Raw genomic sequence first — 14,533 nt, forward strand, 5'->3', positions numbered from 1 at the left:
TTTAATACTGTCCAAACCATATATTGTATTGCCCTCACCCCACCCCACCCCTAAACCCAACCATCACAGGAAAGTGTGTGCAGCTTTACTCTCTGATTAAACTCATTCTGTAGGATTTATAAGCATTTTGAGAAATAAGGATGTCACCAATGTCCTCATATTTCACCTCATTTTTGTAATACCTGTGTCATACCTACGTTATTATACAGATTTGTGTCCTGATATGTCACAAAAACACGTACACACACACACACACACATATATAAACATAAACACAGCAAATAATAGTATAGTAGATTAATATAAAGTATAATAATAATAATTAAATACAAATACAAATAAAGTAATAAAATAATAAATCAGAATAATAAATCAGCTCTCTCTCATTGCCATTAGGTGAATAAATATACGTGTGTGTGTGTATCTGTGCATTGTATGTATACGGTATGTATGTGTATGCAGTGTGTATATGCAATATGGTTGTGTGTGTGTGTGTGTATATTTACATGTAATGATTTTTTTCTTGACATTATTTTAAAAAAAATTACATTAACATTTTAAATAATAAGCGGTATCGATATCGGTATCGTAAAAAATGTAACAAAAAGTATCGTATTGTATCGAGTTAAAAAATTGTGGTAACGCCCACCCTTATTGGACACTTCACGCACTCAACGACCGCAGGTTTGCTCATGTAGCAGAAGGGGCGGAGCTATCGGGCACATGTTGGATAACTTTATTTATTTTGGATTGTGAAAGCTAAATTCTCCTACGAGAGTGATTATAGCGCCTCCCGATGGTGAATGTGATTATACTCATGGCAGGTGTTATTTGATAGTTCGGTCATTTTTTTCACTGATTTGGCATCTGTCAGACATCATCAGGGAAACGGTTTGAATTTCCGCTTAGTAAAAAAACATCAGTGCTCCATTTGGGACGACACTACATACATATACTGTGCTGTTGAGTGTGTAAGTGCATAGTGCATGAGTGCATAGTGTGCCATTTGGGACGCAGCTGTTGATTAGTTTGTTCAGGTGTGTTTGATTAGGGTTGGTGCTAAAATCTGCGGTACACCGGCCCTCCAGGAACAAATATGGTGACCCCTGCCTTAAACAAACGGTTAAAAGTTTATTTATTTCATGTTTTAAGTTGTTAGTTGCTCTCAAAATCGCTCCGCATAAATCTGCAGATTAATTCTGTGGATAAAACACAAACAGCTTCTCGATTGTGTGTGTGGCTGTGGTGACGAGTACATGATGACTGACTTGTGTGTGTTGGTGTCTCTCGTACCTTCTTCCGGGCCTGCTGCTCCTTCAGCGAGTGAGATTTGACGTGTTTCCGCAGTGAGCTGGGGTCGGTGTAGCGCTTTCCACAGCCCTGGATCTGACACGCGTACGGTTTCTGCAGACACAAAGTGTGTGTGTGTGTGTTAGAGAGAGTGTGAGTGTGGAGCTGTGTGTGACCTGATCCTGCACCCGGAGGGGCTGGAACACATTTATAGGACCCTGCTGTTCCTGATCTGACCAGTAGGGCAATGAATCCCAAAAGTGTGTCTCTGTGTGTGTGTGTGTGTTTGTGCATGTGTGTGTGTGTGTGTGTTTATGCACATACGTGTGTGGAAATGTGTGTCTCTGTGTGTGTGTGTGCATGTGTGTGTGTGTGTATGCACATACGTGTGTGGAAATGTGTGTCTCTGTGTGTGTGTGCACGTATGTGTGTGTGTGTGTGTTTGTATGCACATACGTGTGTGGAAATGTGTGTCTCTGTGTGTGTGTGTGCCTGTGTGTGTGTGTGTGTATGCACATACGTGTGTGGAAATGTGTGTCTCTGTGTGTGTGTGTGCATGTGTGTGTGTGTGTGTGTGTGTTTGTATGCACATACGTGTGTGGAAATGTGTGTCTCTCTGTGTGTGTGTGCACGTATGTGTGTGTGTGTGTGCGTGTTTGTATGCACATACATGTGTGGAAATGTGTGTCTCTCTGTATTTGTGTGTATTTCTATATTTGTGTGTGTCTCTCTCTGTGTGTGCTTGTACAGTATATGTATGCATGCACATGTGTTTGTGTGTGTCTTTCTGTGTTTGTGTGTGTGTGTGTGTGTGTGTGTGCATGCACGTTTGTTTGTGTGTGTCTCTCTCTGTGTGTGCTTGTACAGTATATGTATGCATGCACATGTGTTTGTGTGTGTCTTTCTGTGTTTGTGTGTGTGTGTGTGTGTGTGCATGCACGTTTGTTTGTGTGTGTGTGTCTCTGTGTGTGTTCGTATATGTGTGCATGCACATGTGTTTGTGTGTGTCTTTCTGTGTATGTGTGTGTGTGTGTGTGTGTGTGTGTGCATGCACGTATGTTTGTGTGTGTCTGTCTTTGTGTGTGTTTGTATATGTGTGCATGCACATTTGTTTGTGTGTGTCTTTCTGTGTTTGTGTTTGTGTTTGTGTGTGTGTGTGTGTGTGTGTGTGTGTGTGTGTGTGTGTGTGTGTGTGTGCATAAACATGTGTTTGTGTGTGTCTTTCTGTGTTTGTGTGTGAGTGTGCATGCACGTTTGTTTGTGTGTGTCTCTCTCTGTGTGTGTTTGTATATGTGTGCATGCACATGTGTTTGTGTGTGTCTTTCTGTGTTTGTGTGTGTGTGTGTGTGTGTGTGTGCATGCACGTTTGTTTGTGTGTGTCTCTCTCTGTGTGTGTTTGTATATGTGTGCATGCACATGTGTTTGTGTGTCTTTCTGTGTTTGTGTGTGTGTGTGTGTGTGTGTGTGCATGCACGTTTGTTTGTGTGTGTCTCTCTCTGTGTGTGTTTGTATATGTGTGCATGCACATGTGTTTGTGTGTGTCTTTCTGTGTTTGTGTGTGTGTGTGTGTGCATGCACGTTTGTTTGTGTGTGTCTCTCTCTGTGTGTGTTTGTATATGTGTGCATGCACATGTGTTTGTGTGTGTCTTTCTGTGTTTGTGTGTGTGTGTGTGTGCATGCACGTTTGTTTGTGTGTGTCTGTCTCTGTCTGTGTTTGTATATGTGTGCATGCACATGTGTTTCTGTGTTTCTCTCTGTGTTTGTGTGTGTGTGTGTGCTCACCGTGTCCACATGCGTGCGCTGGTGTTTGGCTCTGTCGCTGGAGTTGCTGAAGGCTTTCAGGCAGCCGGGATGTGGACACACGTAGGGTTTCTCACCCGTGTGGCTCCTCAGGTGGATCTTCAGGTTCTCCAGGCGGGAAAACGCCTTCTGACAGCCCTCGAACTGCAAAACATCCACACATCAAGAGCTCAGTTCAGAGTTCCCACTGTCAATAAAACATCTTAGACCTCTCTGTACTTTACCATTCTGTCTATACACATATATATATATATATAATTTCCTGGCATTCAATGTCTGAAATACCCCTAAAATCGCATGATATTCCAGAAATTGCAAAAGGAACCCTGTCAGACATGTGCATTGTTTTCTGTGCTGTATGACACAAGATGGCCAGCAGGGGTCAGTGTTCTGCTGCTCATATGTTCAGTCGATGTCTCTTTCATGACAGTGTACAGAAAGCAGTATTTCTGATAACTTTGATGTCATTTGCCTCAAACTACACCATCGGTTTCCTGTTGTGTGCCATTTCACGCTCCCTTCTGCTTACTGTGTGGCATCATCATAAGATCAGCTGCAGAATTGTCTGGCAATTGTACGCATATGCTTTATTAGATGAGCTAATTAAAATAAGAGAAAGAAGTGTAGTGTGGATAACAGGCGACATGTTTTCCTCCATCCTCTATAGCTCAGAGTAATCAGACAGATGATGAGGCTTCGTTGCTTCACGCTTAGGCATAGTTTTCAGCAAAACACACAGTTATTAATTAAAAACTCTGTCATCAGGCGGCACGGTGGCTCAGTGGTTTGCACTGTCACCTCACAGCAAAAAGGTCACTGGTTCGAGTCCCGGCTGAGTCAGTTCTGTGTGGAGTTTGCATGTTCTCCCCGTGTTGGCGTGGGTTTCCTCCAGGTGCTCCGGTTTCCCCCACAGTCCAAACACATGTGCTATAGGGGAATTGATCAACTAAATTAGCCATAGTGTGTGACAATGAGTGTGTATGGGTGTTTCCCAGTACAGGCTTGCAACTGGAAGGGCATCCACTGCATAAAACATATGCTGGAATAGTTGGCGGTTCATTCCGCAATGGCAACCCCTGATCAATGAAGGGACTAAGCTGAAGGTAACTGAATGTTGTAACCTTAATTAAATGACATCACAGCGGCTGTCCTCCTCACGCTGGAGGAATGTGAATCTCCCGATCTTTGTCCTTTCTAATGTCCGCTCAGGAATGCCACGGTCTCGGATTGCAGAAAGCAGCGAGCTGTAAAGCACACGTCCTGACCTCATTTATGTTTTCGGAAATATGCTTCAGAAATCAATGATTAGCCGCGAAAGTTCCTCTGAAAGTGACTTCAGCAATAGCTGGAATTCCTCCGCTCAGAGCTCATCTTATATAAGAGGAATCTGCTGACGTTAAAGGGCTAGTTCACACAAAAATGGAGATGCACTGTTAATTTACTCAGGCGGCGCAGTGGCGCAGCAGGTAGTGCTGTCACCGCAAGCCAAGAAGGTTGCTGGTTCGAGCCTCGGTGAGGTCAGCTGGTGTTTCTGTGTGGAGTTTGCATGTTCTCTCTGCGTTTGCATGGGTTTCCTACGGGTGCTCCGGTTTTCCCCCACTGTCCAAACCAACCCAAGCTCATTCTGGAAACGTAGCCCTGCGGACATTTCTGGAGACCGCGATTTACGTAGCCGGAGGTACGTACAGACGCGTTTAGTTTTTTTCGAGCGAACGCTGCAGGACGGCTCGCCTCCGAGTGGAGGGCTTTCCCGATGCAACCAGTTTGTCCGCTTAGCTCACAGTGTTGCGTTGGCGGAGCAGAGGCCCTGGAGGAGAAGGTCGCGGGGACGACGACCAGGATCGAGTCCAGGGAACAGCGGTTCTAGAAATCAGGTAAGATGAAAAACGGAATCCGAAAAATAAGGGCGAGAACGCGGCGGGATCCAAAAACGCGGTCGAAATCGAAGACGAGGGCTTTTGGGTTTTTTTTTTTTTTTTGGCTGGCTTTTGCAAACCGTCGCTCAGGTTTAGGGAAGGAGGAGGAGGAAGAGGAGGGTGGCCGGGTCCACCGATCCGGTGGTTTTTCGCGCGAGAACAGCGCGGGCGCGAATGGCGTGCGCTCCCGAGAGGCGCCTGAGACGCGAAAAAGTGCGCACAGCGGCCTCTCGCGGATCCGCGAAAACAAAAAACGCTCAAATACGTACCTCCCGGGACGTATCTCGCGGTACGCAGAAACGTCCGCGTATGGAACAAAATCAATGCCTAAAGTCTTGAATTAAAAAGCTTGTTGAATATCACAAACTGAAAAAAATAATACACCGTATTAACAAGTTCTTGCATTTTAATGACTTGAATTCCAGGGTTTGTATTTTTAGGCCCTGAATTTTAACATATCTGTTTATTTAAGCTGTGAATATTTCAACGAAAAATATTTCAAACACGTTTTCATACTTAAAAATTCAATAATTCATATTCAATTTTCAGATTTCACTTAAAAAATATTCAATACCCTTTAAAAATACGATGTATAATATTCAAAAGGTCATTTTCAGTTCATTTTATTTCAGTTCTAATATTCGCTTCCATAAATTCAGTGGATCAAATTCGACTGATAAAATTCAACATTACATCCGTGAACTGCAGGAGAAGCAATAGATTGCAGATTGAAGATCGCCAGCTGCTCTAGCTTTCACCAGCAGGTGGAGATGGAATAATGTAAGATTTTTAACCCAGTAAACAGGCGAGAAAAAGGCTAATAGAGGCAAAAAAGTAGCATTTAATTTTAATATCAATGCCTTGGACATTATAAATAATAAAAAGTATGAGTAAAATGAGTAAATGAGGTTTTAGTCATCTATATTTGCCCTTATGTAACGGAAGCCAGCTGGTGATCGCGTAAAGCTCACTCCTGATCCAGGGACAGACGTTCTGCAATCTTATCGGAGCTTGTCTCCCATGCTGGCTCGTTACCTGCTCGGACCGGTGCGGTTACTTGCACATAAACCGTCTTTTGATGAATATGATGTTAAACATTGTCTTTTTTTATTGACTCTTTCTTCCATAGACGCGAAGTATTATATTGACAGCTAAAGAATATAAACGTAAGAGAAACAGGAGAGGAAATATTATAATAATAATACAAAATAGATAAACATTGACAGGGCTAAGAACAATTACGAACAAAGATTTTCAAAACCAGAGAGATTTTATCAGGATGTCACAAAACAGTTTACTTGGAACTGTTAAACAGTGTTCAGGTATGATTTAGGGTTGGTTATGGATGGCGCGTCTAATTTAAAATAATTTAATATAATGTGCGAATGCATTAAAGGAGCGTCTTCAGTTATTATTTAAACGCAGCTATGTCAGGATTGGGATAGGTTATAATTTCATTATTTAAATTATGATTGTTATTATTATTATATTATGACATGTATTTGGGCTATTGCGCTTAAATAAGTCATCCGTGATTCTAAATTAATATTTCTATTTATCCTTTTTAGCTATCACTTTGCTATCGTCTTTCTCTTCTTTTTTTTCAAATTTTTGGGGTTCTGCCACGGTTAAACGTTTGCAAAATGTCTTTAGTTTGTCCAGATTATCTTTTCCTCTAAAATAGAGACAAAGCAGAAGGAAAATGAATGAATTGATGAATGAATGAAATGATTGACGTTTTTATGCATCTGCGGTGCTGCTTGCTCACGACAAAGTCGAACGAGTGGCCGCGAGCTCCGGTGGCCGGTCAGAGCCAGCGCCGCATATCAAACTGGTTAAGAGATGCTGGATGGCTGCCAATATATGATAGGAATTCTTCCAAAGTTTCAGATGATATCTGGGCTTGTGCATAATAATGTAAAATGAAAGTGAAAGTCATGACATTTGGCCAAGCACAAGAATAGCCTACAAGAGTGTTTCGATTATTATATTTATCATGGCATATGTCATGCTTGGGCTTATATGAATAACACCTCGCTGTTTACCATTTCCGAAAGTGGAGCTGATGTCTGCATGAAATTGCTTGTATAATTGTAAAAAGAGTGATGCATATTAATGGATTTCTTATATCTGTCATTTCTGATAATATAATTGATTAGTGTGAGCTTATGAGTTTCCAACACAGCAAAAATGCATCCAGAATCCTAAACAACTTTGTCAAGCAAAAATTATGATTTTATAGGCTACTGATTTTTTTTTTTAAGAAAAAAGAAACTATTAGCTACCCTAGCAATTGTTTATTTAAATATGATCATCTCAAAATATAAAATAAAAACATAATGGTTTGACTTTGTGAAATCATAAAACACACTTGCAGAAAAGAGTTAATAAAATAAATGAGCAAATACATTCTCTACAGTGGATGGCGATTAAAGCTCAGTAATACCCCATGAGGATGAACATTGAGCTGCATTGCAGGAACCCCTCAACCACGCATGTCAAACCACGCATTCTAAACATTAATCTTATGAAACTAGCTGAAGTGACAACTATATTAAATTTAAACCAGTTTAAATAAGTTTATATGTTTAATAACTGCAAAAAAGATAAACTTTGCTAATCATAAAATACAAACGGTCGCTGCAAAGTTATAAATAACGGTTTTCTCATTTAATAAAAACTAATTAAAGTCAGTTATAACTGCCTATTATCAAACCATAGGCGACTCATATCATTACTTATCATTGGCTGCGACGTTGCCACTTTTGCGTTAATACCTTTTTCTCGCCTATAGGCTACATAACAATAAAACAATAATCTGGACAAACTAAGACATTTTGCAAACGTTTAACCATGGCAGAACCCCAAAAATTAGAAAAAAGAAGAGAAAGACAGGCAGAGTGATAAAAAGGATAAATAGAAATATTAATTTAGAATCACGGATGACTTATTTAAGCGCAATAGCCCAAATAAATGTCATACAATAATAATATTAACAATCATAATAATAATTTAAATGATAAAAATGTATAACCTATCCCAATCCTGACATAGCTGCGTTTAAACAGCGCAAACATTACTCCTTATAGTTATGCCATATTAGACGGTTCTGTGTGAATAACTGAAGACGCTCCTTTAATGCATTCGCACATTATATTAAATTATTTTAAATTAGACGCGCCATCCATAACCAACCTTAAATCATACCTGAACACTGTTTAACAGTTCCAAGTAAACTGTTTTGTGACATCCTGATAAAATCTCTCTGGTTTTGAAAATCTTTGTTCGTAATTGTTCTTAGCCCTGTCAATGTTTATCTATTTTGTATTATTATTATTATATTTCCTCTCCTGTTTCTCTTACGTTTATATTCTTTAGCTGTCAATATAATACTTCGCGTCTATGGAAGAAAGAGTCAATAAAAAAAGACAATGTTTAACATCATATTCATCAAAAGACGGTTTATGTGCAAGTAACCGCACCGGTCCGAGCAGGTAACGAGCCAGCATGGGAGACAAGCTCCGATAAGATTGCAGAACGTCTGTCCCTGGATCCGAGGAGTGAGCTTTACGCGATCACCAGCTGGCTTCCGTTACATAAGGGCAAATATAGATGACTAAAACCTCATTTACTCATTTTACTCATACTTTTTATTATTTATAATGTCCAAGGCATTGATATTAAAATTAAATGCTACTTTTTTTGCCTCTATTAGCCTTTTTCTCGCCTGTTTACTGGGTTAAAAATCTTACATTATTCCATCTCCACCTGCTGGTGAAAGCTAGAGCAGCTGGCGATCTTCAATCTGCAATCTATTGCTTCTCCTGCAGTTCACGGATGTAATGTTGAATTTTATCAGTCGAATTTGATCCACTGAATTTATGGAAGCGAATATTAGAACTGAAATAAAATGAACTGAAAATGACCTTTTGAATATTATACATCGTATTTTTAAAGGGTATTGAATATTTTTTAAGTGAAATCTGAAAATTGAATATGAATTATTGAATTTTTAAGTATGAAAACGTGTTTGAAATATTTTTCGTTGAAATATTCACAGCTTAAATAAACAGATATGTTAAAATTCAGGACCTAAAAATACAAACCCTGGAATTCAAGTCATTAAAATGCAAGAACTTGTTAATACGGTGTATTATTTTTTTCAGTTTGTGATATTCAACAAGCTTTTTAATTCAAGACTTTAGGCATTGATTTTGTTCCATATCCGCGGGGCTACGTTTCCACAATGAGCCTGGGTTGGTCCAAACACATGCGGTACGAGTGTGTATGAGTGTGAATGAGTGTGTATGGATGTTTCCCAGAGATGGGTTGCAGCTGGAAGGGCATCCGCTGCGTGAAACATGTGCTAGATAAGTTGGCGGTTAATTCCTCTGTGGCGACCCCGGATTAAAAAAGGGACGGCCTCTTCTGAAAAGAGCTCAATCTCATTTGAATTTAAAGCGACAGTCACCAAAACGCCGCAATTAGGATTAAAGCCTAAAGCGGTCAGTTTCAGAGGGCTGGAGAACATTATTAGTGTGCTTTTTTCTGCACAAACTTTACTACACACTCATCAGAGACTTACTTTACATCTAGTAAAAGGGTTTTCTTTAACTATCCCAGCTGTCCTTTGGCTCACAAAGAGCAGCCACAAAAAAAGGGAGGTGATCAATAAGCATTCAGATCTGGCCTGCTGGGGAGGCAGACGAGTGTCCAGCGTGTCTGTGCACTCCAGGACCTTTCGCATGCACTTTATGTAATAAAAGCAGAGAGCGGGGCCTGAATGGAGGCAGCATGGCTCCAGTGTGCCGCTCGCAGTCCCAGCGGTGGCAGCAGGCCATGTGGCGGTGCATTATAATGCCAACAGGAGCGGGCGAATCCTCCGCGTGCCAGCACTCGGGTATCACCCAAACAACTACAACTCTCTCTGTTTATTTAAGGTTATAGGAAGCCCAGAGATTAAAGGGATAGTTCACTCAGAAATTAAAAGTGTGTCATCATTTACTCTCCCTTTTACTTAAGCGTTGTGCAATATAATATGGACACAGTAAGTAAACGTTTAACTGTCCCAAATGTTCAACCTAAATGAATGCCAATCTTCAACACTTGGTGCATAGATCAAGCTCATTTTAGAGGAGACGGATGTCAGATTGTAGCAGAAAAAGTTCAATAAAACTAAAGTTATGTGCCGTTATGTTTGTGAAATTGGCAAAACTAATAAATGTATGTTTTATTATATGACATAAAATACAGTTTACACAACTTGTTGAAGTGACCAAAACTCAAAGCTAAACATCAGTACAAATTATATTCCAAATTTGAAGTTGATATCTCAAAAGAAATAGCTTTCAGTGTGATTTTGTTTGAATGCATTACCAAGCATGACCACCAGGTGATATTCAGTTTACTCTGGTGATCATACAATTTTTTGAGGAGTTGGAATCATATTTTTTCATACTTTTGACAGTATTTTTAAAGTAGACATACAATTCCAAAGTAGTACGTATGACTGCATTTCATCTTTAAAACCAACTCTACGAGGCGGTGTGATACTGTTTCTTTTCACGCTTACCAGCTGACCGCGTTGACGTTGGCGTACTTGTGACATGGAGCTGAGTTAAGCGTGAGGACGAGGTTCGAGTGGCAAGGAATGGTTCCAGAAAGCAGGCAAGACCAAAACAAAAGCCAAAAAATAAAATAAACAAGTAAACAACAGGGTGAGAATGTGGCAAAATCTGCAAACATGGTAAAATCATGCTGTCGTCAGGGCTTTTTTTGTCTGGATTGTTTATTAAAACACTGTCAGTTGGGTTTAGGGAAGGGGTGGGCGGGTTAATCGATGCTTTTGAAAACACTGTGGGTTGGGTTTAGAGAAGGGGGATTGGTTGGTCAGTCAGTCAGTCCACAGCGGCCTCTGTTGGATTTTACGTGAGAACAGCATGCGCGAATGCCACTCATGAGAGAAATTTGAGATCTGTATAATCTTCTGGTGGATTCGCAAAAGCAAAAACTGCAAAAAAATTATCTATTGGGATGTATTTGGTGCTCTCCAGAAATGTATATAGGGGTATGTATTCAGAATGAGCCTGGGTTGAATAATACGAAAGTCAATGATTACAGCATTCTTCAAAATATCCTCTTTTGTGTTCAACAGAGCAAGGAGAATCATACATGTTTGGAAACACTTAAGGGAGAGTTAGAAGTGAGCACATTTTCATTTTTGTCTGAACTCTCCCTTTAATGTGTCTCGACTGGGATCGGTATTTGAAGAGATAAATGGCTGCACAATGAACTGCAGAAACAAACGTGAGGTCTTCATGTTCTTACTCGGGGTTTGAAGTGAAAGGTCGATCAAAATCGTAAAGTTAACAAAAGGAAATTGGAGAATGAAGGATCGCTCGCATGATCAAAACCAGAGTCAGCTTCAGAAGCGACGGCCGTTTGAAGCTCTATTGTTTGAGATCGGATCTGTTAAACGGCAGAAAGCTGGTGATCCCATTTCACATCAACAAAGACTATGATTCGGTGTTTCTCTCCTCACAGCTGTGATTCCTGGCAGATCAGATCATGACGAGGACTGTATTTACTGACGGAAAGGAAAAAACTCTTTAAGTTTAATCAGATTAACACAAACACAGCCCGAGGCGCCATACCAAACTAACATTTACAGCTAAAGTCAGAATTATCCGCCCTCCTGTGAATTTTCTTTTCTTTCTCAAATATTTCCAAATGATGTTGAACAGATTCAGGAAATGTTCACAGTATTTCCTCTAATATTTGTTCTTCTGGAGAAAGTCTTTTTTTTATTTCAGCAAGAATAAAAGCAGCTTTTAATTGTTTTGAACCCATTTTAAGGTCAATATTATTAGCCCCCTTAAGCAATATTAATTTTGGATTGTCTATGATTGACAATGACTTGCCTAATTACCCTAACTTTACCCTAATTACCCTAGTGAAGCCTTTACATGTCACTTTAAGCTGAACACTAGTGTCTTGAAGAATATCTAGTCTAATATTATGTGCTGTCATCATGACAAAGAGAAAATAAATCAGTTATTAGAGATGAGTTATTAACACTATTATGATTAGAAATGTGTTGAAGAAATCTTCTTTCCATTAAACAGAAATTAGGGAAAAAATATACAAGGGGTGAATAACTCTGACCTAAACTGTATATAGATTGTGTCTGAAAGCATATGATGCATATACAGCTGAGCAGTGACTCTGCACTGTAAAAAATACAATCTGTAAAATATACGGTAATTGTGGTAACACATATGACACTGAAGTACTGCAATAAACATTGTTTAGATGTGACATAAATCTTTAATGAACATCATTATGAAAACGTACCCCTATATACATTTCTGGAGAGTGTTAAATGCGTCCCAGGAGGTACATTTGTTTTTGAGATTTTGTGAATCCACCAGAGGCCGCTGTGTACACTTTTTCAGATCTCAAATTTCTCTCACGTGTGCCATTCACACCTGCTGTTCTCACATAAATCCACCAGAGGCCGCTGTCGACTGACTGACTCACTGACCAATCGACTGACCCGCCCACCTACTTTCCTAAGCCCAACCAATGGTTTTTCAAAAGCATCAATTGACTAATGCCCACCTCCTACCCTAAACCCAATAACATTTTTAAAAAGAAATCCAGAAAAATACAAGCCCTCATCTAATTTTTACCATGTTTTCAGATTTTACCACATTCTCACCCTGTTATTTACTTGTTTATTAAATTTTTGGGGCTTTTTTGTGTCTTACCTGCTATCTGGAACCATTCTGCACCAGACTTAAACCCCGTTGTAATGGTCAACTCCTCTCTGCGTCTCAAGTCCGCCGTCGTACGCAGTGAGCCACTGGACAAACTGGTAACAGTGGAAAAGCTATCCATTTTAATGTATGCAGTCAGCTGGTAAGAGCGAAAAGGAACGGCATCATACACCGTAGCATTCGTTTTAAAGATGAAATGCAGTCATACGTACATCTGGCTACATATTTCGCGATCTCCAGGAATGTATATAGGGCTACGTTTTCAGAATGAGCCTGTGTTGTGTGCATCTCTAATATTGATGCCTCATTGTATCGCTATATATAGAACGATAGAACGAAAGAATGATAGATGGATGGATGGATGAATGATGGACGGACGGACGGACGGACGGACAGACAGATAAATAGATAGATAGATAGATAGATAGATAGATAGATAGATAGATAGATAGATAGATAGATAGATAGATAGATAGATAGATACTGGCGGGTGCTGAGCATGCTGGGACATGTCTGTGGTTGTTAAAGGACATTAGATCTGTGTCATTAAGCTGCACTGACTGGCGTTTCTGTTTACCAGTCACTACATTCATCTTTATTCCTCACTGACGCTGATCAGTGTGTGTGTGTGTGTGTGTGTGCGTGTGTGTGTGTGTGCGTGTGTGTGTGTGTGTGTGTGTGTTTGTGTGTGTGTGTTTGTGTGAGTTTTCAACAAAAAACCGTGATGTACACAGAAGGAATTGTCAGTATCTCTGCTGAGTTTTGTCTTTGCTCAGCCCTTGATTCACGCTCTGGAAAACCATCCAATGGTTTGGGCGCCATGGAAACTCTTGCAAGCTTCGCTAATGAGTAAGTGTGTGTAGCTAAAGGTTGACCACAGGTATGTGTGTGCTATTAATGATTGATCAACCCGCATCTGTGAAGGAAAAGAATATTTGACCGCTTGCTCACACACTCCTCCTCAACATAAGCTCATTAGAAATTTCTGCCTTAGTCTGTATATTTGCTATTTGTAAAATGCGTTGTTCTGGGTACGGTTCGTTGTACATTTCAGATTGCATATCCACTAGAGGGCGCTGTCTACATTTTTGTGAATAAAAGATAGGTTACTTAGGGTGCATTTTTTGTTTGTTTTAAAAAGACCAATCCACTAGAAGGCGCTGTCTATATTTTACAAATCTAAATACATTACTTACGTACAATTTGTTGTACGTTTCAGCTGACAAATCCACTAGAGGGCGCTGTCTACATTTCTGTAAATCTGAAATCATTATTTAGGGTGCATTTTTATCTTTTTAATGACACATCCAATAGAGGGCGCTGCCTATGTTTTGTAAATTTAAAAATAATCGACTTAGGCTAAACTTTGTTGTATGTTTTAGATGAAAATCCACTAGAGGGTGTTGTGTACATTTTTTGCAAACTCTAAAATTAAGGTACTTAGGGTAAACTATGTTGTACGTTTCATATGACAAACCCACCAGAGGGCACTAGATTTTTGCAAATCTCAGATAAGTTACCTAGGGTGCATTTTTGTACGTTTCAGATGACAGATTAACTAAAGGGTGCTGTCTACATTTTTCGCATCCGAGATACGTTACTTAAGGTCGGCTTTGTTGAACAGTTCAAATGACAAATCCACAAGAGTGCGCTGTCTACCGTTTTGCAAATCTGATATGCATTACTTTTGGTACACTTTGTTGTATATTTCAGAGGAGAAAATCACTAAAGGGTGCTGTCTACATTTTA

The 14,533-nt window shown here is 39.9% G+C and overlaps 1 protein-coding gene across 5 annotated transcripts in view; it reads right to left on the bottom strand.

Annotated features, from left to right (window-relative positions):
* glis3 (GLIS family zinc finger 3) overlaps nt 1-14,533 on the bottom strand; it is a 49,599-nt gene that overhangs the window by 16,023 nt on the left and 19,043 nt on the right. For all 5 annotated transcript variants that reach the window (XR_015500524.1, XM_087269705.1, XM_087269704.1 and 2 more), the window contains 2 exon segments: nt 3,073-3,234; nt 1,294-1,404 (listed from right to left, as the gene is read on the bottom strand). Coding sequence is in view for 4 of the 5 variants with exons in the window: in XM_087269705.1 (XP_087125831.1) it covers nt 1,294-1,404; nt 3,073-3,234 (273 nt within the window). In the remaining variant the exon portion in view is untranslated.

The sequence above is a fragment of the Danio rerio genome, chromosome 10, assembly GCF_052040795.2.
Source record: "Danio rerio strain M-AB ecotype USA chromosome 10, GRCz13ab, whole genome shotgun sequence".
Taxonomy (NCBI): Eukaryota; Metazoa; Chordata; class Actinopteri; order Cypriniformes; family Danionidae; genus Danio; species Danio rerio.